The sequence below is a fragment of the Dendrobates tinctorius genome, unplaced genomic scaffold, assembly GCF_039654945.1.
Source record: "Dendrobates tinctorius isolate UK_male_01 unplaced genomic scaffold, ASM3965494v1 ptg000032l, whole genome shotgun sequence".
Taxonomy (NCBI): domain Eukaryota; kingdom Metazoa; phylum Chordata; class Amphibia; order Anura; family Dendrobatidae; genus Dendrobates; species Dendrobates tinctorius.
In genome coordinates this window covers 12,931,099-12,956,157 of record NW_027361700.1, presented here as the reverse complement: position 1 = coordinate 12,956,157, position 25,059 = coordinate 12,931,099, and the positions used below count along the sequence as shown (strand labels likewise).

The window sequence follows — 25,059 nt, the reverse complement described above, 5'->3', positions numbered from 1 at the left end:
ACCTACATCCACTACTATAATGATGTGGTCAGCCATTTCTCACAACATAAAAGTGTGGGCACTTACTCCTGGCCAAGGACAGAAATGATTCATTTTATACACTAATATACTGAAATTCTGCAACTAAACGCTTGTTTTTCAAAGATGGGATTTAGATGTTTGAGCTTTGCAGGGATATGTCCATCAGGACTGACCCCTGTTATGACCCAAGTTCTCTCTGAACCCTAACACCTGACAACCAACCCATGGAGACCCCTAATAGCTCTCATCTCCCACGCTACAATCATTACTTCCCTCAATAATTCACTACATGTGATCCAATGCATCTCATTTGCCTGAATTGATGAGATCACACGATTGCTTTTTGTTTATGAATCGGTTATGTTACAGACAGTATTAATATGTAGATAAAATATGTAATATTTTCATCTATCTATTGATAATCTGTTATTTGTATTTTTTATCATCTATCACCTGATATTTACCTTTCTTTCTTTATTTATTTATTTTTTCTTTCTTTTTCTCTTTCCATCTATCTGTTCCTCATACATTTACTCACTCCCCAAATCTTTTTATTAGAGTAATAGTGTCTCTGTTGCAGTACTATGTGCCAGCTTACAGGCCAGTGCTTGTAATGCAGCCAGCTGAGCCCACTGATGTATGCTCTATGGAGGTAAATGCATCACTACAATTTATGTGAGGTGTGAATAGACACGAATGCTCCAATTCCACTAGAATATAAGCATTTTACACGAGACGTGTGCATATCAGTATGATCAAATGTGTCTCCAGGGGGGTATTTGAAAGCTATTAATATTTTATGTACAGATGCTGTGTAGACTCAGGTTTACTGTGCATCCTTGATTGTCAAAAACTGGACCCTGAAAAGAAAAGCCTGGCTCCCCCATCTCCAATAAATGTCCCCACAACTCACAGCTCGCATCCTGCCGTCAACATTGTTGTATTTGGCTAGACTGGAAAATTTACCATAAAGAGAGTGTGTGTGTGTGTGTGTGTGTGTGTGTGTGTGTGTGTGTGTGTGTGCACTTATATGTATCTGTGTGTACTTATATGCATGTGTATGTGTGTAAATATGTGTGTTTGTATTTATATGTACAGTATGTGTATATGTGCCTATGTGTGTAAATATGTATGTATGTGTGTCTGTGTTTATATGTGTGCACGTGTGTGTGCCTATGTGTGTAAATATGTGTTTGTATTTATATGCATATATGTGTGGCTATATGTAAATATGTGTGTGTATGTATATATGTGTGCATATGTATATGTGTGTAAATATGTAAGTGTGTGTGTGTTTGTGCATATGCGTTATGTGTGTATATGTAAATATGTGTGTGCATCTGTGTGTGTGTGTGTGTGTGCCTATGTGTGTAAATATGTGTTTGTATTTATATGCATATATGTGTGGCTATACACCAAGTACAACATCTGCAAGGAGTTTGTATGTTCTCCCCGTGTTTGCGTGGATTTCCTCCGGGCACTCCGGTTTCCTCCCACATTCCAAAGACATACTGATAGGGAATTTAGATTGTGAGCCCCATTGGGGACAGTGATGATAATGTGCGCAAACTGTAAAGCGCTGCGGAATTTAGCGCTATATAAAAATAAAGATTTATTTTATTTATTATTTATATGTATATATGTGTGCATATGTATATGTGTGTAAATATGTAAGTGTGTGTGTGCCTATGTGTGTAAATATGTGTGTTTTTCTTTATATGTATATATGTGTGGGTATATGTAAGTATGCATATGTATATGTGTGTAAATATGTATGTGAGTGTGTGTGTGTGTGTGTGTGTGTGTGTGTGTGTGTGTGTGTGTGTGTGTGTGTGTGTGTGTGTGTGTGTGTGCCTGTAGGGGTGTGTGCGTGGCTTATTGTCTGCAGGCCTTCCCTAGCAGCGCCATTTTGAGTGCTTTCATCTAATGGTTTCTTCTACACTGTGTCTTTATAATGCTAATTATCAAAATGTTCACATCGGCCCCACAGTTAATATTATCGCAGCAAATACATGTATTCATACGTCTTCTTAATATTTAGTTACATTTGCATATACAACATTTGCTTCCAATAATTCAAATGAAAAGATATGTGGTAAATGCTTATTTTTGTATCCAATTTTGCTAATACTTAAACTAAGTGCAATTATCTGCATCCAGCAGCGCAACCATGGCGCAATCACCCAGGCGCCCATACACATGGAGCCGCTGTGAGATCGGGACCTCATTTTATGGGAAGAAATAAAGGATCACGCATGACTTACCACTTCTCATGTTAACTATGATATTAAACCTATACAATGTGCCATTATTATATTACATCTGCACCTACTACAATGCTATATGCCATGAATCGGTTATTATACCGTAGAAACCTGCGAAGGCAGCTGGAATAACTAGCTATCATTGTAATAAAATACATAAGGCCTCAGAATAACTGTGTTTTATTAACGTGTCAAAACTGCACACGGAATAATATAAATACATTTCATCTATGAAAATAAAGTCAAATAAATAGTTATAAAATAGCTAATAAACCTCAAATAAATACTCGATTTAACTTATGCCTTGTGCCTAATAGATCTAAACCGACATCTGATTTCCTGAGTCACTAAAATAATTGAAAAATCCATTTAATAATTTCAAATCCTGATCATTTTTTTAAATTGTCAAATTAGAAGTAATTAATATGCATAAATGTAAGATAACAATTAGTAGAAACATCATTGGACTTTGAGAAAAATAAATAAATACATTCACAATATATAAATGATATCCTCTCGCATCAGAGGCTGACACTAACAAACGAAATATAATAATAATAATAATAATACTAATAATTGTTAGAAGTCTAGATTGTGAAGATCTTTGCTGCAAAGTGTGCTAGTGAGAAAGTCGATGTCTTCCTGGGAGAAGTGGACGGGACTATTGAGGGAGCCATCTGAAATGTGTAGGCAGGAGTCTGTAGAGAATAAAGTGAGCTCTGACAATAAGGCATTGTCCTGGCTTTCTGAGAGCACATTGTCCATGCTACCCACCTCTGCCCTGGCTTCAGTCTCACTGGTGGGTGTTGGATACAGGGGGCTTCTTGGATCAGGGTCTTTGCCTGCAGGAAGGTGCTGAGCGCTGGGCAGTTTGGGGGTCTCAGAGGTGAAGGTGTCGGTCTCCCTCAAGGAGTCATTGCTGTCTAACCCTTGTTGGTAGGATGGACTCTCGTCCTCATCCTCGCAGTCTTCTACATTGGAGAAGGTCAGATCTCCATCCTGCTGGTCTTTGTGTTGGGTTTGCCTCTTGTGCTTCATCCTGCGGTTTTGAAACCAAACCTTCACCTGTCTCTCAGTAAGATCCAACAAAGCCGCAATCTCCACTCTCCGGGGTCTGCACAGATACTTATTAAAGTGAAATTCCTTCTCCAGCTCCAGCAGCTGGGTGTTGGTGTAGGCTGTCCTTAACCTCCTGGAGCTGCCGCTGGCGTCCTGGATCCCGGGCGGTTCTGGAGAAATAATCACTGGGTTTAACCATCTAAAGACTCACAGCAATGCAATAGCTAATGTGTAGGGCAGAGCAGGGGAGCTACATGCCTCTGACCAGAAAGGGGTTAACCCTCTCTAGCCTGCTTACATTACAAATGATATTATGACATTTGTTACCATCTCCACAAATGGAAGGTGTCCTGGCTTCTGCTCCCACATGGTCAGCAGTGCACCCCTGGAGCCCCTATGTTTCCTGTGCTGTCAATATTGACCGCTTGCTTCCCCCTTTCCAATATTCCAATATCTAGAGGAACATTCTCTACAGCCCTACAATCAGCAAGGACACAACAAATCACACATTATTGCCATTTCTCCCAAAAGACAGACCTGCTGGGGAGCCTCCTAGAGACTCAGGCGCTGGCACTGGAGCTTGGGGAGATGCTTGGTTGCTCTTCTTCCCTGCTTTCTTCTCTTTCATCCAGGGGAACTCTGTAGCCAGATGTCCAGGCTGGTGGATGGACTGTGGGACCAGGCCATGATCTGAGCGTTTTTGGCTCTTGGTCCTGGGCTGGCTGCCGGATCCCGGATTCAGGCTAGGGATTGTTTGCTCAAAAGGAGGAGGAATTAATGTCGAGTCCTTGATTGATGAAGTTTGAAATGTCTCCAGGACAGCAGGGAAGGACGTCAGGCACTCTGCTAGCGAAGGCTGACTGTTAATAAACCCGATCTCCCTCTCAAATTCAAAATTCATGGCTTCCCTGGGCCAGCCTAGGGGTGGGAGAGCCAAATATTAGGGTCCCAATAATACCGAGGCCCTATTATTGTATATTGCTGATAAATCAGACGTAGGGGGACCCTTGCTGTATTAAACTGGAGACTGGGCGACATACAGCCAATTCCTGGTCACGTGACTACAACTGACCAATAGAAGAGAAGGCCTGCTAAAGAAAAAAAAGGAAAAAAAAAAAAAAAAGAATGCATTATCACTGTGAATTAATTCCTATAAATGTGTGGGGGGTTCCCAAATCTGCTGTATGTATCCTGCATTTATTATTTGCGCTATATGTATCATCAGGGGGAAAGTATGGAAGTGTTTGCAGAATAACATTAAGGAAAGGCATCAGGAATGGAGCCAGCTGGCAACCAGGGAGAGGAAACAGTGTCCCCATCATCATCAGGATTAAGAAAAAAATCACCCAGACACCAGAGAAGAAGCTATATATTGCTCCTAACTGTGTGTGTGTAATGGGAAAGAAAGAGCCAAGACAAGTGAGAAACACTCTGTGAGTCTGAGGAGTAATCCCTAATCAGGAGAATGGAGAGCTCCAGATTCCTGAGAAGGGTGATCAATCTCTGGTGTGAGGGGCCAGTGTCAGCCAAGAATGCCTCCTTTTCTTACTACGGACATGGGAAACGTTCAGAGAACCCAGGCAAAAATCTCATCAGCCAGAAACTGAGGAACCAGACCCCCAAAAAGGCTGAAAATCTCAGCGAAATATTTGTGAGTGTCTGAGGCTCCCAGCAGCTCTGGCTCCGAGCTGGATTTTCGGCACAAAGCATGGAAACTTTTGTTACTGCAAAAATCTGTGTGGGTGGTGGGTGTAAGGCTAGAACAATCCTGGCAAACCTCAGTGAGGATGAGGTGGCCATAACAAGAGGAGCCTTCAGTTGCCAGCACAGAGGGACTGATTTCTTTCTCCATCTTGTTTGACTTTTTTATATACTGTATAATAATATTTCCCCTTTTTATATTTCAGATCAGAGAATGGAAAGCAGAATGGAATGCTTCCATGTGGACCATGCAGCCATGCTAATTTTATATCACAACAGGACTCAGTGGAAAACACTTGCTTTTTTTTTAGAAGGGGGGATGGGGTTAGGGCATGGACACATATGCTCTAAATGTTGTTAAGACTGTCCATCTGGAGCTAAGGTAAGAATATCGTTTCGGTTAGAAAAAATTTACATGCCCACTGCCTTCGAAAATAAGTGACTATATATATGTATATATATGTGTATATATATATATGTATATATATATATATATGTATATAACATTAATTTTTGGTAGATAGAAAAAAATGTAAAGTAATGCAAATGTCTAACTGTATTTATTGCATGCAGGTGCATTCTTATGCTAAATAGATAGATATGATATGGGATAAATAGATAGATAGATATGAGATACATAGATAATAGAAATATAGATAGATAGATAGATAGATAATAGATATGAGATAGATAGATAGATAGATAGATAGATAGATAGATAGATAGATATGGGATAAATAGATAGATAGATAGATAGATAGATAGATAGATAGATAGATAGATATGGGATAGATAGAAAGATATATATATATATATATATATATATATATATATGATATGGGATAAATAGATATGACATATATAGATTGATAGATAATAGAAGGATAAATGGATAGATAGATAGATAGATAGATAGATATGGGATAAATAGATAGATATGAGATAGATAGATAGATATGGGATAGATAAATAGATAGATATGAGATAGATAGATAGATAGATAGATAATAGAAGGATAAATAAATAGATAGATAGATAGATATGGGATAGATAGAAAGATATATATATATATGATATGGGATAAATAGATAGATTAGATAGATAGATAATAGAAGGTTAAATAGATAGATAGATATGGGATAAATAGATAGATGAGATAGCTAGATAGATAATAGATAGATAGATAGATAGATAGATATGGGATAGATAGATAGATAGATATGGGATATATAGATAGATAGATAGATATGGGATAGATAGATAGATAGATAGATATGGGATAAATAGATAGATATGGGATAGATAGATAATAGATAGATAGATAGATAGATATGGGATAGATAGATAGATAGATAGATATGGGATAGATAGATATGGGATAGATAGATAGATAGATAGATATGAGATAGATAGGTAGATAGATAGATATATAGATAATAGAAGGATAAATAGATATATAGATAGATAGATATGGGATAAATAGATAGATAGATAGATAGATAGATAGATAGATAGATAGATATGGGATAAATAGATAGATATGAAATAGATAGATAGATATGGGATAGATAAATAGATAGATAGATAATAGAAGGATAAATAGATAGATAGATAGATAGATAGATAGATAGATAGATAGATAGATAGATATGGGATAGATAGATAGATAGATATGGGATAGATAGATAGATAGATAGATAGATAGATAGATAGATAGATAGATAGATAGATATGAGATAGATAGATAGATAGATAGATAATAGAAGGATAAATAGATATATAGATAGATATGGGATGGATAGATAGATAGATATTGCATGGAAGAATATGATATGTTCCAGTTGCCTTTCCATATTAAATTGCATGCCATCTGTGTGTAATTGCCTTTGCTGTGCTGTGAATGCTGTTATTGCAGGTTTGCTAGGACTGTGAGACAGTGTGAGCACAAAGCCTTTCCTCTGCTCTCTCTCATCCTCATGGAATCGCCATTTTCCTTGCAGCTAAACATGGCGCCCATCCATTGTACAGTCTGCTCCCAGGGAAGGAGTCCTGATACATTCTGGCCTTTTCCAATGTCTTCTGTGTAATCTAATGTACAGACTGCTGCGTGTCTGTACTGCTGGAGGATTACATCTGACACCGATATAATGAGGACTGAAGCAAGAACAGGCAGAATATCTCTGCTAGCCAGGGAGAGATCCGCACCCTGTGCGACAATGGAGATGATCCAAGGACACAGCAAGACGTTGTTACACGCCTGATGTATTTTTTTGCATTTAACTCTGCATATTAAAGGGTGCTATGTTTTATTCTGCACATCTTCTGCATTGATTTGAAGTGTGAACGTTTTTCCCTTCTATATCCCATATGTCCCCCTCACTGGCCTATTCCTCACCTGTTCCTGTAATCTTATCTCAATACCTGAGGCTCTCACTCTCACTTTTTCTCCTTTATGTCATGCAATAATCTCTGTTATTGTTCTGCAAATTAGCTTTCAGTTATTACATCCTTCGGTTCTTTGTATCATGTTAATTAACCCTTACTGTATCCTTCCTGATTGCTAGACTGAATAGAGATTTTATTACAGGATATGTATTTTCACTTGATAATTATTAATATATATATATGCATACATATTTATTATTATTATTATTCAAGCACCATGACTGCCTGCATGAAACATGCATAACATTAATATTGCCCAGACCTGCATATTAGTAGAGTTAAATAACTTTTAATGTCTTTCCAGTATTTCCAGCTCCATTATTCTTAGTGTTTGTAGTTTTGTGTCCATGTACACCTGCCACCTTCACTATCATTCTGTATCTTTGTACTATCTTATCTATGTAGAGAAGCATGGTTATATTCCTGTGCAGCAGAAAACATGTTTCTGTTCTTTTCATACGCCTTCTCTTTTTTTTGCATTCAGTAAAATCTCATACTGTGTCGATTCCACACTGGCAGCAGAAGAGTTAAGGGCAAATATTGGCATTCCTAAATTCACACATATACAAGCCCCAGCAGCCTGTCTGGTAACTGTCCCCAACTGAACTAACACATGAAGCAGATTTTATAACACAAAGTTTATTCCAGGATTTTTTTTTTTTAGGACAGACATATTTTTTTTGCAAATAAAATGACCTACAAGGAACAAAGAGCTCTCCAGAGGGTTTTGTGCAGCCCCCTATTCATGGCTAGACAATAACAGCTGGATAAGTCTTCCCATGCCTCCAGTAGGAGTAGTTACATTACCCATTAGTACAAGAAAACAAACTAACAACTCTCTAAAATACTAGAATTAAATAGGCAATATTTTACAATGACGGAAACACAACCCTTAGAACAAGAAAATACAAAAAGTACATTTTCCTTCTTAAATTTCATAAATACGATAATATGCTGGATAAATAATACAAAAATGAGAGAGAAAAAAATAATAATTATTTAAACGGATTCCATAAGCAGCATTAATAAATATTCCGCATGGTCACACAAGCCTGGCAGTTTCCAGGTCTGAATGAGCTGCTCTCACCCTTGTAAACTCGAAGTGCAAGAAAGATGTCCACCCAGATAGCTGAGCAAACACTGAGCAGAAGTCACTGTGCTGAGATTGATGAGCAGACATCTTCTAGAATTTCTAGTATAGTATAGCATACTATTTACCCTGTATTCACGATAAGACCAGAGGATTATTTTTTGGGGTCTTCAAGAAAGACCTACAATTATTGTACTTTTTTTGGAACCCATATAGTTTAACAGAGAACTGACACAAAAAAATCAATGATCTAGAGAGTACATTGTTCTTTTGATCTTAAGGCCTAGGTTCCTACCACTACAAAGCAATATACCTCCTGTTACTTGCATTTACAGAACAATACACATGTGATCAGCTAAGGGCATACATTGTGTTCACAACCAATATCTGTCCCAGATCTCAATACACGTCCAAGCCTATTGCTGATCAGGTGGATTTTTTTTAGGGTTTTTCTCATAAACTACTAGCAGACAACTAGTAGGATGGAATAACAAAAGCCACTAATGTTGGCCAATTTTATTCCATAGAGTATAAGTCCCGAACAAGCAAAAGCATGGCCTTCAGAAGCACTTGTATTGATGATACTGAGGTTAAGTTACAGCACATATTAGAATCCTGTAATATCCAGAATGTAAAAAAATATTTAAAAAAAAATGCAATAACAGATCAACACAAATGCTTCTTGCTGATCCCTCGGCAGCGCCCCCTGCAGGTTAAACGCTTCTTCCTTATGTGATCACAAATGGGTGAGTTTAGGGGCTTCCTGGATCCTTCCCTGATGATGTGATGACAGCTCTGTGTAAGTTGGGTGGGGTTCACAAGGTGCATGATGCTGGCTGGTTGGCATGGAAGGGGCGCCACTATAGTCCAAGTTATTGGGCTGGTGTGCAAGGTGGTTCAGACCATACATAGAAGGGCCTTGTGCTGGCACAGAATCCACATAGTTCCCCCCAACATACACTGGGCTTCCTTGCAGACTGGGAGAGACATAGCTGGCTCCATTTCCCTGTAAACCATGGTGGTCATACTCTGGAGCCGAGGTTCCGTACTTCTGCTGGGAAGGACAGCCTTTTGCTGGGGTCTGGTAGTAGGCATTCTGGTGGGGTTTGTTATTAAAGGGGGGTGGGGACGGTGCCTCATAATTTGCAGTCATGGAGTGCATGGATCCCAGGAAGCCTGCAGAGGCCTGCATGCTCAGAGGTGGGCTGCTGGTTGGGGAAGGTCCTCCAGAGGATGAGGACATCCCCTTTACCTTTTGATCCTTTTTATATTTCATTCTGCGGTTCTGGAACCAGATCTTGATTTGCCTCTCGCTCAGATTCAGCAGATTGGCCATCTCCACCCTCCGGGGTCTGCACAGGTAGCGATTAAAGTGGAACTCCTTCTCCAGCTCCACCAGCTGGGCGCTGGTGTAGGCCGTGCGAGCTCTCTTGGAGGCAGAGGACCCCGGGGGGCTCCTGTCACCACCGCAGCTCTCCGCAGCTTCAAATGAGAGAAAACAGAATTACTACACTCCCAAATTGAAAGCATTATTCCATAATAAATTCTCCAACATGCTGGCCTTCCCACATTAGTCTGCACTTCATAAGCCTGGCATTTATTAAGAGCTCTGCCCCCCAAAGCTGCCCTGCTGCATGGAGATTTCATCTGGCAGTGGAGGCAGATGCATTATGACCTGTATCTATTAGTCAATTATTCTATCTTCACAGATAGCTAACAACACAGGTACCTGGCAGCAGAATTTCATGTCATTGTCCATATGCTAATTAGTTGTACAATACAGAGGTGCCCATCTGTGGGATATTATTATTACTATTATTAATAGTGGTAGCCGTAGTAGTGGCAGTATTATTATTTTCATTATTAGTAGTAGTAGTAGTAGTAATAGCAGTAGCAGTGTACTTATATTATTATTATTAGTAGTAGTAGAAGTAGTAGTAGTAGTAGTAGTAGTAGTAGTAATAGCAGTAGTAGTGCACTTATACTATTATACTATTATATTATTATTACTATTATTAATAGTGGTAGCAGTAGTAGTGGTAGTATTATTATTTTCATTATTATTAGTAGTAGTAGTAGTAATAGCAGTGTACTTATATTATTATTAGTAGTAGTAGTGGTAGTAGAAGTAGTAGAAGTAGTAGTAGTAGTAATAGCAGTAGTAGTGCACTTATACTATTATTATAATATTATTATTATTATTATTATTAATAGTGGTAGCAGTAGTAGTGGTGGTAGTATTATTATTTTAATTATAAGTAGTAGTAATAGCAGTAATAGCAGTAGTAGTGTGCTATTATTATTATTATTATTATTAGCAGTAGTAGTAATAGAAATAGTAGTGTACTTATATTATTATTATATTATTATTATTATTATTAGTAGTAGTAGTAGTAATAGCAGTAGCAGTGTACTTATATTTTATAATAATAATAATATTATTATTATTATTATTATTATTATTATTACTAGTAGTGGTTTGTGGTAATATTACTAATAATGTACTTGTATTATTAATATTTATATTATTAGCAGTTGTAGTGTACTTGTATTATTTTAATTATTATTTATCTCATTATTATTAGTGGTAATGTAATTGTATTATAATTATTCTGTATATAATTATTATTGGTGGTAATGTACTTGTATTATTATTAAATAAGAATAAAAATACGTATTTGTAAACAAAAGTTCATAGTAAATAATTTTCAACACGTGATTACCTGTTCTAGTATGAGATGGAGGTAGTTAATAACCATGAAACAAGGTGTAATATCACTTAAAGGTCATTGAAATGTGTAAAAACTCCTTATTTGTAGAGATTAATAGTCTCAGAGATACTTGAAATGAGATCATAGAAAACAAATATTAAAAAAAAAAAACCTTCTAGCTACTAAACATATTGAAAACTATTAGGAAGTGTCACCCTGAAACAAAATGGCTACTACCAGGCCCAAATATATATCCCTGATCTGCCCAGTCAATAGAGACAGAGCACACTGACGCAACGTGTGAATGGTAGCTTTAGTACCTGTGGCAGGGGGGCTGGATTTTTGCTTGGAGTTTTGCCTGGATTCTTTCATCCATGGAAAGATCTGTTTGCTGGTGGTATTGGAAGGGACGTGTGTTTTCACCGATGAGGGCTTGGCTCCAGGCTGGGCGCTGCTGCTGTTACTGGGGGCTGCACTGGGGTCTGGCTGGGGGGAGAGAGCAGAGGCCTGGTGGTGCTCAGATGCCAGGCTGGGGCGCATACAGCTCCCGTTTATGTTTTTAGCTTTTGCCAATGGACCATTGTGTCCCAAAGATTGTAATGAACAAGATGAACGCTGGAAATCATTGTCGAGGTGAGAAGAAGTCGCAAAAGCTTGCTGTGGCCCTTCATAGCCCAGAGCGCCTGCCTGGTACGAGTAGCCTCCAAAGACAGTGGGGTTGTCATAGTAGGATGTTTTCTGCATCTCCTGGATCCCCGAAACGTGTTGTCACCTACTCGGAGGGTGTCCCCACCCTTACAGAAGAACATTGGCACCCCGCGATCACCTGGCACTGAGAGCCTTTGTGTTTGGGGAAGGCAACCTGCAAGAAAGAACACACAATGGAGATTTATAAAGGCTGCAGATCACGTCCCATAAACACAGAAACATTTATACCATAAAGATAGAATTAGTCTAGTTATTTATTGGGTGATTCGTGACATTATCGACACTTTAGTTATTAACCACAATGTACATCACGCCCAGATATATCCTCCATATATATCAAAGATTCCTATTACTGGCACGAATCACATTATTTAGAATGTTAAAGAAGAGGAAAGAGTGTTATTTCCCCATAAAAATATATATTTCAGAGATTAAAATAAACCTTCCACTCCACAATGCCGGGGCTTACCTAGGGGACACACATTTAAATCCTGCATAATAAATATTTAAACTCTCCTTGTCTTTTTATCTTTCGTTTTCAGTTTGCCAAATAAGACTCTTTATAAACCAGAAAAACTCGCAAAGCTCGGTGCGCCCGGAGCGTTCATCTATAGCACAAGAGTCCAGGATAATAGCTGCTGTCCTGAGCCCGGTGCTATGATGTATGAGGGTCACCCGAGACCTCAAACAGCTCCACAATTCCTATTATTCCTCACCAGCACACAAGAGAAAAAAAGAGGAAAAAAAACAACAACTGGATCCCTCTTTGTGTGCCAAACGTTTAAGCTGCATTTTCTGGATTGCAAGGTTTATTTCTAAATATACAAAAATAGTAAAGAAATATTCAAACAAAAAAAAAGATAAAATAATAATAATTCATTTAATATAGAACTAATACTAAACACGAAAGGTTCACAAAACAGTATACCCACAAACGTAAGATACAGATTATTTATTTAAAAAAAAAAGCATGTGGCAGACATGAAATAACGATTGGCACACTTATATTGTATGAAATCTGACAAAAAAAGTGAAATGTGTGTATATTTTATATATGGGTATATATATATATAGATATAGATATTATCATAAACAATCAACATCTCCAGGCTGCCTGCTCTGTCGCAGGAGGCCTTGTTATTGTACAGCACTAAATATTGGGACCACATGAGCTGTTTTGTGTGAGATAATAAAACGTTTCGAATCCTCTAATAATGTCAGCTAGTAAGAGAGTCAGGGAGAGAGGTCTACTCTCTGGGTCTGGGCAGCTCTTGCTCCTCATCTCTCCACACGTCACAAATGTCGCTCATTTATCTTTGTCGGAATCCTAATTATTTACTCCAAGGAATTGTTCAAGAAAAACTCCTCTACCTGAATAATAAATATTAAATGCTATGCTGTTCCAATTAGCTGACACTGCTCCCCCATCTTTGAGGCACTTTAGAAAACAATTGTATGTAATTCTATGTGTATATATATATATATATATATATATATATATATATATTCGTTGTTTTTTTTTTTATTTGTACACAACATGCTCATCGACAGGCAAGATGCAAATTATGAACAGAAGGTTACAAGGACTTGAGATATACCGAATGCTATTTTGTCTGTTTTTGTACATGTACACCCATAGTAGACACACAAGCAAACACACACAGGTCTTCTTATTCGTGTAGAACGCTGCATTGTCTGAATGTATAAAGTAGCCGAAATGCAATAAGAGGAAACCAAGTGCCAGTACCGGAGGGTGACCGAGACAATGGGCGCAGGCTGAGCACACCTTGCTGTCTGGCCACAAGCCCCTAGGACGGAATTCCAGCTCCTGGATCGCTACAGAACATTTCGATCATCCACATAAACAGATTGCAGTAAACAGAGGAGTAATGAGGAGCTAAGAGAAAGGGAAAGTGTGCGAGCGGAGGGCGCTGAGAAAGGGAAAGTGTGCGAGCGGAGGGCGCTGAGAAAGGGAAAGTGTGCGAGCGGAGGGCGCTAAAGGCAGCTGTGAACTCTTCTTGAACCGCGATGGCAGTCATCTGGTCATAAATCACTGGGACACAGACTCCGCCATTCACGGAGAGACCATTTGGGTCCAGCTTACCTTAGCAGACTGTGAAGAGCAGACCACTAGCAGACATCATCATGGAGCTCCCCTTCCAGCAGCAGCCGCCGGCGAGAAGCCTGAGGACCCGGCCAGGGGGAGAGAGGCTCCTGGAGAAGCTCCGGGCTGGCAATGGACAGGCTGGCGCTTCAGGCTGCCCCCTACACCGCCCTGCTGCTAACAATGGCCCCAGCTCCCCAGCCACGATCCTCCGAGGTGCCAGCAATCAGGCGACCAGATCATTACACCAAAACTCCCCATTTGCTTTTTACACCACAAGCCATCGGCTGTTAATGCTGGAACACGGCGTCACCACGGAGGGATTATGCTAATGACAGACGTGGTGGACAGAGGCCTAGTCTTGGAGCTTTCCCTTCTCAATTAGGTGCCAGGCTATGCTAATGGCCCATTTGAACTCACCTACGATGCCCCTTACAATCTGGTCTCCTTTTTTTTTTTTCATCCAGTTGTTTTCACAGCCATGGCAGATTAACCCCTTCAGCTCCACTGGGGCACGCAATGCATTACCCAGCACTACTGAGGAGGTGAAAAGGGCACTGAAAGAGTTAATCTACAGTGTCATGCCCCTCCCCTGGGGTATAATATAGAACTAAGTTAATGATGAATATTATTGTGACACATTCACCCATCACACAATGTTATGGAATATTTCTTTGCATCCGGAGTCTCTCGGTAGCAATGCCTGGCCTAGTGAGGAGGGGTCAGCCATTAGGGAAAATACAGATCAACACACAGAAATACATACAGGAGAGGGGGAAGGACTCCTTGTAGTTGTAGTGCTTCCTGGAGAGCTCGGTTAGCTTCATGCAGCGCTTCCTCGAGCCTAACCCTTTCATTGCCACAGGACAGTAAGGAACTAAGTGTGGAGGAGTCTGTGTGACAGCAGAGGTGTGTGCACCACCTGGCCTGGCTCAGAGGGTCCCCGTTTGTTTTCCTGCTGTGCTATATCACTTAAAGCACCAAGGGTACTTTACATGTAAAAGGAGCTTCCTTCAGTTCCCTTTGATATATAGTTGTTCATTTAGAATTAACATCACTATGTTCAGCAAATACATTCCAACACTGGGCATATGGAGGCCATGCTTTACTTATTTCAAATGATAGATGTTAGATAGATAAATTGATATAAAGATAGATAGACATAAATAGATAGATAGATATAGGATAGATAGATATGGATAGATAGATATAGAGATAGATAGATAGATATGAGATAGATAGATAGATATGAGGTAGATAGATATGAGATAGATAGATATGGGATAGATATATATGAGATAGATAGATAGATATGGGATAGCTTAATATGAGATAGATAGATAGATAGATAGATATGGGATAGACCGATAGATATGGGATAGATAGATAGATAGATAGATACATAGATAGATAGATAGATAGATATGGGATAGATACATAGACAGATAGATATGGGATAGATAGATAGATATGAGATAGATAGATATGAGATAGATAGATAGATATGGGATAGATAGATAGATAGATATGGGATAGATAGATATGAGATAGATAGATAGATAGATAGAGGATAGATAGATAGATAGATAGATATGGGATAGCTTAATATGAGATAGATAGATAGATAGATAGATAGATAGATAGATATGGGATAGACCGATAGATATGGGATAGATAGATAGATAGATACATAGATAGATAGATAGATATGGGATAGATACATAGACAGATAGATATGGGATAGATAGATAGATAGATAGATATGGGATAGATAGATATGAGATAGATAGATAGATAGATAGATAGATAGATAGATAGATAGAGGATAGATAGATAGATAGATATGGGATAGGTAGATAGATAGATAGATAGATAGATAGATATGGGACAGACAGATAGATAGATAGATATGGGATAGATAGATAGATAGATATGGGATAGATAGAGGATAGATAGATAGATAGATAGATAGATAGATAGATAGATAGAGGATAGATAGAGGCTTGGGCTGGCCCATAGGGTAACAGGGGAATCCCCCGGTGGGCCCCTGTGCAGATCTGAGGCCCCAGTCCAACTGTATGGGCAGTGCTTGGCATAATTCACTTGATTAACTCTGTACAGAAAAAATAATCTGATCACTCATTAACCAAACTACCCAGGTTATTATTATTATTATATAGAGAAAAGGGTAAATTTGTGAACGAGGGTAGTGTAATATTTGTATGCAGGTGAAAAGGGGGCCCCCAAAGCCAATGTTAATGGTGAACCCTTGGCACCCCAGTCTGACACTGGATAGAGATGGGATAGATAGATAGATAGATAGATAGAAGTCATATAGAAATCAGCACTCCAAACAAAACAAAATTCAAATGGAAAAAAAAATTACCTTATTGAGCACAAATGGCAATGTTTCCATTCATAGAACCTTTCTTAAGCCCTTGAGAAAGGTTCTATGAACCCAAACGTTGCCAGTTGGGCCTAATAAATTATTTTTTTTTCCATATGAATTTTGTTTTGTTTGGAGTGCTGACTTCTATATGACTTCTATCTATCTATCTATCTATCTATCTATCTATCTATCTATCTATCTATCTATCTGTATATCCCATATCTATCTATCTATCTATCTATCTATCTATCTATCTATCTATCTATCTATCCCATATCTATCTATCTCATATCTAGCTATCTAGCTATCTATGTATCTATGTATCTGTATATCCAATATCTATGACTTCTATATGACTTATATTATTAAATAAATTGGACATTTTCTTGGAGGCCTGGCACCCATTTGTAAGTAGCTGTTAAATGGATAGATAGATAGATAGATAGATAGATAGATAGATAGATAGATAGATAGATAGATAGATGAACTGTGTAGTATTTTCCATTGTGAACTGCATGTGGTCTGCTACATGTCATCATGTAAAGAAAAAGAAAATACAAGACTGACAAACACTGCTCACATGCCAAAATAAGATCATATTTCAAAGTATGCAGTTAATGAGGGCCATGACAAAATGATGTATATTTTATGTTGCAAAGTAGACCATACAAGCTTTAGCATGTACAGTAGACGTGTCACCGTTGGATAAATATATATAAATATAATCTATACTATATATCACATCCCAAGTAATGTATACTCCTAAGCACTATTGGTGAGTTTAAAGAAAAATATAAAAAATTGTGATGCTACCTATGACATCTGGTCAAGTCTTTTTAACCTTTCTATAAGTACTGGGAAAAAAATAAGAACTGAAATCTGATTGGTTACTATGAGTAACTTTACTTATGGTGCTGTACATACACTTTGATCTATCTACTGTATCTATCTATCTATCTATCTATCTATCTATCTATCTATCTATCTCATCCATTATCCTTTCCTATATTGTGGCAGTATTTGACACTCTACTATATACATCAGTGATATTATATATAAGCATGGTCATGAATGTCACATGACTGTATTTATGTATTTGATAGCACTTTGTAGAATACACAAAGCACTTCCAAGTGTCCATAAAGGTGTGTAACATACATCAAGTACATCCTATATACATCTTGAAAAGTAAAACGTTGAACAGATGGAGAAGTGTGGCCTGCTGCAGCTTATTATCCACTCATGTGACAGTAGTTACTGACACCTCATAAGTGTAAAGTATTTGACACTTGAGTGACTTAGTCCCATAATGATTGTCAAGTGGAAGTGGCTATCATTGACAAAGAATTTGTCATGTACAATCCTGTGTGGGGTTTTCCTAGCTCTCATTGGCCTATCAGGTATAAAAGATAATTGAAGTCCTACATTTTCTGTGTTTCCATTATTGTATTAAATCAACTTTCTCAAATTGTTTAGCTATTTCAATCAGTTTATTCACACGACCTATATAGTATTTTTATAGCCACATAAATCAATATAATATCAATTACCAAAGCATTGGACTTACCAGATTAACAGTCGTGTCCAATAAATATGAAACTTCAAAAGTAATGAACAGGGGCAGATTCCTGTGGAATCAGAGACATAAAGTTATTAAGTCTCAAGAAATCCCATTGACCAGTTTTATTATTCGTATCAGTTCATATTATTGTATATGCTGCATATTAAACAACAGTCAATCCTGCCCCCAATATCATTGAGTAAAACACATTATATTTCCCCTTTATTATACTATATATATATATATATATATATATATATATATACTGCTCAAAAAACAATAAAGGTAACACTAAACAATACAATGTATTGTTTAGTGTTCCCTTTATTTTTTGAGCAGGATAGATAGATAGATAGATAGATAGATAGATAGATAGATAGATAGATAGATAGATAGATAGATAGCTATGGGATAGATAGATAGATAGATAGATATGAGATGGATGGATAGATAGATAGATAGAGATAGATAGATAGATAGATAGATAGATAGATAGATAGATAGATAGATAGATAAATATGGGATAGATAGATAGATATGAGATGGATAGATAGATAGATAGATAGATAGATAGATAGATAGATAGATATGAGATGGATGGATAGATAGATAGATAGATAGATAGATGTAGGAGAGGAATCTGAGGCCTAATAGTCTATGGGCTTAAGTGGCTCTATCAGACGCTAATTCCAATAAGCCCATAGTGCATAGAGGTGCTAGATGTAATATATTCTGTACAATGGTGTATATTCACTGTGGCAGGCACGTGGTTCCCTGTGACTGGTGTGATATATACCAAATCCCATCTATAATGTTTCTTCAGCCTGTGAGTTACTGGGATTTAAACATTATTAGCGCACATTTATACCGTGCGTAAAACCCTCACAAATCACTGTGACCTCCGCACAGTAAAGCATGGTGGGCTGGTGGCTATATATTCTTTATTACACGTGGCCTTGGCACTAGGCTACAGAACACATCACGACCAGTTAATTATTCATTTCCCTGCTAGATTACAGGGGGGAAGTTATTACTTATGAAGAAAAAAAAAAAACGAGCAAATTCCAGAGCCTAGGAGGAGATTATACGAATGTACAAAAATCTTCCAATTAAGCACCTTGTATACCTATAATTCCTCAATATCTGACAACAGAACACTAATACTGTAGCAGGCAGCTATTACAATCATAAAACTATACCTAGATGTGTGCATTTACTCACCTTCACTGGCTGAGCGTTACAGACAATGATTGAAGTTTGCAAGTTGCTCTTAGGGCCTCTCCCAACCTCCCTGTAAGGTCACCTCTCCTGCACAGGCCTCATTGCTGGTGGCCTGAGATTGGTGGCTCATTGATCAAGTGCAGGTCCCAGATTTCTGCAGCGTCGGCCAGAAAATTGGACCAGGGTTGTAAAGCATCAGAGTGCCAGAAGTTTTATGGGTGTTCTTTCCCTGTGGCCGAAATGTTGCCTTTTTCCTTTCATCTCCAGGACCAGGACAATGTCTTGAGGTGGGTGAAAACTCCAGTGCGCTTATCTCGACCAAGGAATGCAGATAAAATTCCAGCTTCCATAAGGATCTACTCTTCAAAGCTCTGCATCTACTGGAAGCTTGGAGTCCTTTGCTCTAAAGTGATAACCTGACTCTGTACTTTGCTGGAGGGTCTAAAGGGAGGTGGGTTTGGCTCACACCCACGTTCCATATTAACCCAGCCAAGAGCAGATTCTGGCTGTATCCCACTCACTTCCACCAGGGATGTTGATGACCAATAATGATTACTGTGTCCTCTAGGCTAGGGTGGCTTCAAGACAGGGGCGAGAATTCAGAGAAAAAGTGAACAAGACATTCATGTTTTGTCATTTAAAATTTACCTAAATATTTTCAGGAACCTTTGAACTGTTTTTTTCTTTTCATCATGCCGTTTTATTTCCTTCAAAAAGTTACACATCATCTTCAATCAATTGTAACTGAAGTGTTTTAAGAATGTTCTGGCAGAGTCCTCTCTACAAGGTCTTTCCTTCTCTTCTAGATTTTGGAGGTTAATTTTTAACCAGAGTAGAAGACTTTGTGGTTGTTAATTTTTAACAGAGCATCTATGTTCTTATTGTTATGGTTCCTCTTTGGAAGCTCTCTAACTCATAGGTCACAGCCTTGGCTAGTTAGGAACTCCTAAAAGTGACAAGTATTGACTTTAAATTTCTGGCTTCCCATTATGTGGAGATCATTATTGAAGCCTCACTAGAACCAGCACACGTTTTCACACATCATCATTGTAACTAGTGGATAACACACAATCTAAAATCTGAAGCTTTATCAAATACCTAAAACGAAATTATGAGCCTAAATCCATTCATGGAAATTATTTATAGCTACCGGGCTGCAATGTCCTTAGCAGAAAACTACATATTCACCCTGTACCGAACAATAACAAAGGTAGTTTAAATTTCCTACAAAAAAAAATCCTCCATTAATATCAATTTACTTCAATGAAAACTTTGTTTCTTCATCAACTTGATGATTTATGATAAAATCAATTACATTAAGGTCACCGAGGACCTTGTGGTTTGTCTCAGATTTCATTCCTGAGCAGATGAACCGCTTGGTAAAAATATTCCACTTAGCTGGAGGCAAAGAGAATAATTCAGAGGCAAGGGAAATTTAATGGAAGACAATTTTCTACGAAAATATCAAGCTTCGGTTTCATGTTCCTGCTGTATGGTGATATTTTCGTACACATGTGCACTGATTTGCCTCAGGAAATCAGAGAACAGGGTGGGAAAAAATAGCTTCTGTAAACTTACAATTTTATGTCGAGTTATTGGAGGCTTAAGAAAATATAAGATTCTTCACCTTGTGAAAACATAGTAGACTATATTCTATGCTTTAAATCATTTGTGCCTCAGAAAAAAATGTTTAGATAATTCGTTAGATATCTGAGATCATTTAAAATAATATTGATAATGGACTTAAGCTATTACCCAATAGATAACATAAAATTAAATGAATGTTCTAAATGTATTTCATGTAATATATATATATATATATACACATGTTCAAGTGCAGGTGTTTTATTACATATAAACTAAGGCATATTGTAGTATTGTATTTATTATATTAGAACAGTTGGCCATAGATTGATGTATGGAAGGAAGGAAAGAAAGAAATAAGGAGAGAAAGAAAAAAAAAATTAAAAGGAAAGTGGTCGGTTTCTATTCTTCTTGGAGCAAGGGAGGCCTATTGTGTTTGACACTTGTAAATCAAAGATTAACCAGGAACTGCTCTTGTCCACACATTGGCACTATGCTGTTCTATATCCGTTCGTTTGTCCGTTTGTACTTTTGCCAAAAGCTGGAAGGAGGTGAAGGCACCAAGTGACAAATATAACATAGGTGCTGGAATGGTAACATCAAAAGGCTGTGGTGAGGGGCAGACTTACTAAGTAAAATGTTCCAGATTTCTGTCTGCCAAGACTGATGCACCTGCCTTGTGCCACATTCAATAGGGTTTTAAATACTCTTGCACCTCACTGGACACTTTTACAAAATAGTGTGTGGCTAAAGATGTTCATAAAGTGAGTCAGATTTGCTAAAGTTGTGCTCTAGGGATTTTTTGTGATATAACACTAATAAACCATCTCATAGCTGGTGTAAACTTTGAATGGAGAGTAACAATGCAGGAGACCTAATAACCAGGAGAAGCCAATGAGATACATTCGGCTCATTTTCCTAGGTCTTAAGGCTCATTCACACGTCAGTATTTGGTCAGTATTTTGCATCAGTGTTTGTATGCCAAAGCCAGGAATGGAACTTACCGAGAAAAATATATAATTGAAAGACTGACTCCTGTTCCTTATTTTGGAGACATTCCTGGTTTTGGCATACAAATACTGATGAAATACTGATCAAAAATACTGATGTGTGAAAGAGGCCTTATATAGTGAGGCAGAAAAAATGTAAAGCTGTCTGATCTAAGTGTTTGCTGCCTCACTATACCAAACAGATTCTTTGAATTTGCCCCAGGCTTCACAAATGTAAGAACCACATGGCTCCTTGAGAAAATAAAAACACATATACTTGTATGCACTTCACACAAATGTGCAGACATGCAAACACACATACCCCACAAGGGAAAAACCACCCACATATAGTGACATGAAAAAAAAAAAACCTCATATACAAAGATTCACACAATTTGAAGAATATACGGTTAGGTTTCTCTCATATTACCAGATACATTTGTTTTGATTATTGCAATATTATGTAAAGTAAATCATTGTGGCAGCAGTTAGTCCCATTAAAAGCTATGCCCCAATAAATCCAGTATGAGCATGCCTAGAAATATGTTTACACTGGGGTTATGGATTATCTTCCCTTTTGTTTGTATAGCTCTCTCTCTCAGCCAGAATAGGGCAGTTTAGTGTTTTGTTGTTTATTTTTAACCTGCTACCAGATAATATATATATATATATATATATATATATATATATATATATATATATGTATATAATATATACATACATACCATACAAAGTTCACATCTGTTTTCAGATATTGTCAGCCTCTGGCTGTATCATTGAGAAGCGCAGTGTGCATTTCTATTCTTGTTATTAAAAATACCAGAGCTCAGAGGGAACCCTAAAGGTTCCAATGAAAGTCAATGTGGTTTGTCAGGTTTAACCAGGATGTATTTGTAGCAGAATATATATCTTTGTACTGTGTTATTCAGTAGAAAAAAAACCACACAAAGCCCCAATAGACTTCGCCATAACTCATTGGGCCCCATTGGTGTCCTTCATTTGAGGGATCTTGTACTGAATCGTGGTTTTAATTTAAAGCTGAATCCGCAATGCAAATGTGAACAGGGTCTTGGAATGGAGTTTCCAGGTTCACTCAGGATCCGCTACACAATAGATTTGTCTTTATTCCGTCACCTTGGCTGATACCAAAAACACCATCAAAGAGGTCTATTTGCCTCCATTGGATGACGGATCCAGCATTGTCTTGTGTTGCCCATGATATAAAAGCCGCACGCATAGATCCCAGAGATGATATTTTTGCAACTAAAAAAATCACCTCCCTTTTCAGGATAGGATACACGTATTATCTGTTCCTTCATACAATGTACATCTCAATATGTTAGACAAGAAAATATTCAAATTGTATTGTTTCCGCCAAGCAAGTGTTCCATAATTCGGAAAATCAAACCGTAGGCTGAGGTGAATAAGAGGTGAAAAAAAAATATTCTGTTATACATAAGGTATACGCCTCAAGCACGCATACCCCACACAAAACTTACTACACACACAAACCAGAAAGGCTGCATTCAGGTTTGGCTTGTTTTGGCTATATATTTGTTTGCTTTTTTTTGTGTGTGATATATTTATTAATGAAAAATGTAGTGGAAACAATTCCTTAACGGGTTCTATCGATTCCAAATGGCTACATGATTGTACAAAAATATACATTAGTTAAAAAAAAGTCTAAAATATAGAGCAAGATAAAAAAAAATGCAAATTTAACTTATACAATAACTGTCCAACAGTAAAACAAACAAGAAAACAGAAGTAAAACAGATATTGCATACTTTATACACTAAACATTCACAATAACCACCCCATGTCCATCATACAAAAACTGTACACACTACAATCACACCCCATGTCACACTTACTGCTATACAAACCCATGACTCCAGCACTGAGCACTGTCTATATTACAACCACATACCACTCCTCTCATTTAAGTCTTGAACTACTCAGTTCATTTATTTGTTCCCCTTTCCATTCTGTCAATATGATGTATATTTACATTTCCTACTATTTGTTATGACTTATTGACTATATTCTACATGCGTGTAGTTCTTTTTTTCCCTATACCCCCAACATTGCTTACTTTTTTTTTATATGTCATTATCAACATATTTCCACCCATTATAATCCATTATAGCTGTCCTCTTGAATCAATCTATGCTATAAATAATAGTATAATAATTATAATAATTTATTGCACCCTATATGACTTACTGTATGAACTATCAATATTAGATATGCAAGAATAATAATAATAATAATAACAACTGCAAAAAGGAAAATAATAATGGAACATAAAACCTCTATTTATTCAATAAAATATATTGCATATTTTTTACTCCTCTGATCAAATAACTGGCTTTGGTTACGTGTACATATAATCGTGCAAATGTAGTGTACATATGATTGTCTAGAGGAGGAGTCTAACATTTTCTCACAAAGGCAATAGCAATGGTAACCATATTGTATGTGTATGGCTGTATACATTGCATATGGTGTATAATGTTTACAGTGCATTATAAACATTAGGGTAAATGATTAACTAGGGAGCTTATATGTAGTTCTGGATGTACCACAGTGGGAATTCGAATTACATCTGGTCTATCATTATCGTTATATGTAATACTTAGTAGACACACATATAAGTTACCCCATATATTTGCATTTGATATGTAAGAGATAAATAGTTAAATATATGATTGATGGATAAATAAGATAGATAGATAGATAGATAGATATAGATAATTGCATATAGATCTGACTTTATAAACACAATTACATATTTTACAATCTCCTGACTGCAATGTGTAGTTATTTTTGCACTTTCCTAAATAAAATCTTCCTTTCTCAACCATTCAATGGAATGTTGACTGTTACAATAAAATCCAAATATAATAGAAATGCATACAATCCATCAAATAATTAGTTATTTATGATTAAGGTTATTTTCCTCCAAAATACTTGTCAATTCACCATGAGCAATCCTTAGCTATGGTTACTATTTATCTTTAGGTGACTTGCTTGATCGCTATGAAGTCACCTTATTCTGACGGCTAATGTTTCCTATGCAGCCAGGATACATTGGGATTAGATGTTTTTCTGTTCTGGTCAAACGCTGAACAAACTCATGAAACTCCCCATGTTTGATGCTGCTAAGTTAATGATAATTTTACTAGTATATATATGATATTGTAGATTCC

At 37.4% G+C, this 25,059-nt stretch overlaps 2 protein-coding genes and 1 long non-coding RNA gene across 8 annotated transcripts in view; 1 reads left to right on the top strand and 2 right to left on the bottom strand.

Annotated features, from left to right (window-relative positions):
* Positions 1-2,449: 2,449 nt before the first annotated feature.
* HOXB2 (homeobox B2) lies at positions 2,450-4,371 on the bottom strand. Its single transcript, XM_073572415.1, has 2 exons — positions 3,882-4,371; positions 2,450-3,514 (listed from the first exon to the last, which is right to left on the bottom strand). The coding sequence occupies exons 1-2, from the start codon at positions 4,243-4,245 to the stop codon at positions 2,865-2,867; spliced, it is 1,014 nt and encodes a 337-aa protein (XP_073428516.1). The 5' UTR covers positions 4,246-4,371; the 3' UTR covers positions 2,450-2,864.
* A 147-nt stretch (positions 4,372-4,518) lies between these two features.
* Positions 4,519-7,945, top strand: LOC141086418 (uncharacterized). Its single transcript, XR_012231589.1, has 3 exons — positions 4,519-4,995; positions 5,252-5,427; positions 7,046-7,945. It is a non-coding gene; the product is annotated as an uncharacterized lncRNA (long non-coding RNA).
* Positions 7,946-8,109: 164 nt separating this feature from the next.
* Positions 8,110-25,059, bottom strand: part of HOXB3 (homeobox B3) — a 36,137-nt gene continuing 19,187 nt past the window's right edge. For 3 of the 6 annotated variants that reach the window (XM_073572408.1, XM_073572410.1, XM_073572412.1), the window contains 3 exons: positions 18,060-18,120; positions 11,612-12,153; positions 8,110-10,062 (listed from right to left, as the gene is read on the bottom strand). In XM_073572408.1, coding sequence (XP_073428509.1) covers positions 9,317-10,062; positions 11,612-12,035 — 1,170 coding nt within the window. In that variant the 5' untranslated portion in view covers positions 12,036-12,153; positions 18,060-18,120 and the 3' untranslated portion in view covers positions 8,110-9,316. Of the gene's footprint in view, positions 10,063-11,611; positions 12,154-14,103; positions 14,672-18,059; positions 18,237-19,274; positions 21,019-25,059 lie in introns of those variants that run through there. The other 3 variants (XM_073572413.1, XM_073572411.1, XM_073572414.1) reach the window with 3 other exon arrangements.

Excerpts from the sequence above, each read along its gene's own strand:
- HOXB2 (XM_073572415.1), bottom strand. The coding sequence starts at position 4,245 with ATGAATTTTGAATTTGAGAGGGAGATCGGGTTTATTAACAGTCAGCCT. Across the intron at positions 3,515-3,881 it reads TCTAGGAGGCTCCCCAGCAG|AACCGCCCGGGATCCAGGAC; the intron begins GTCTGTCTTTTG and ends TTATTTCTCCAG.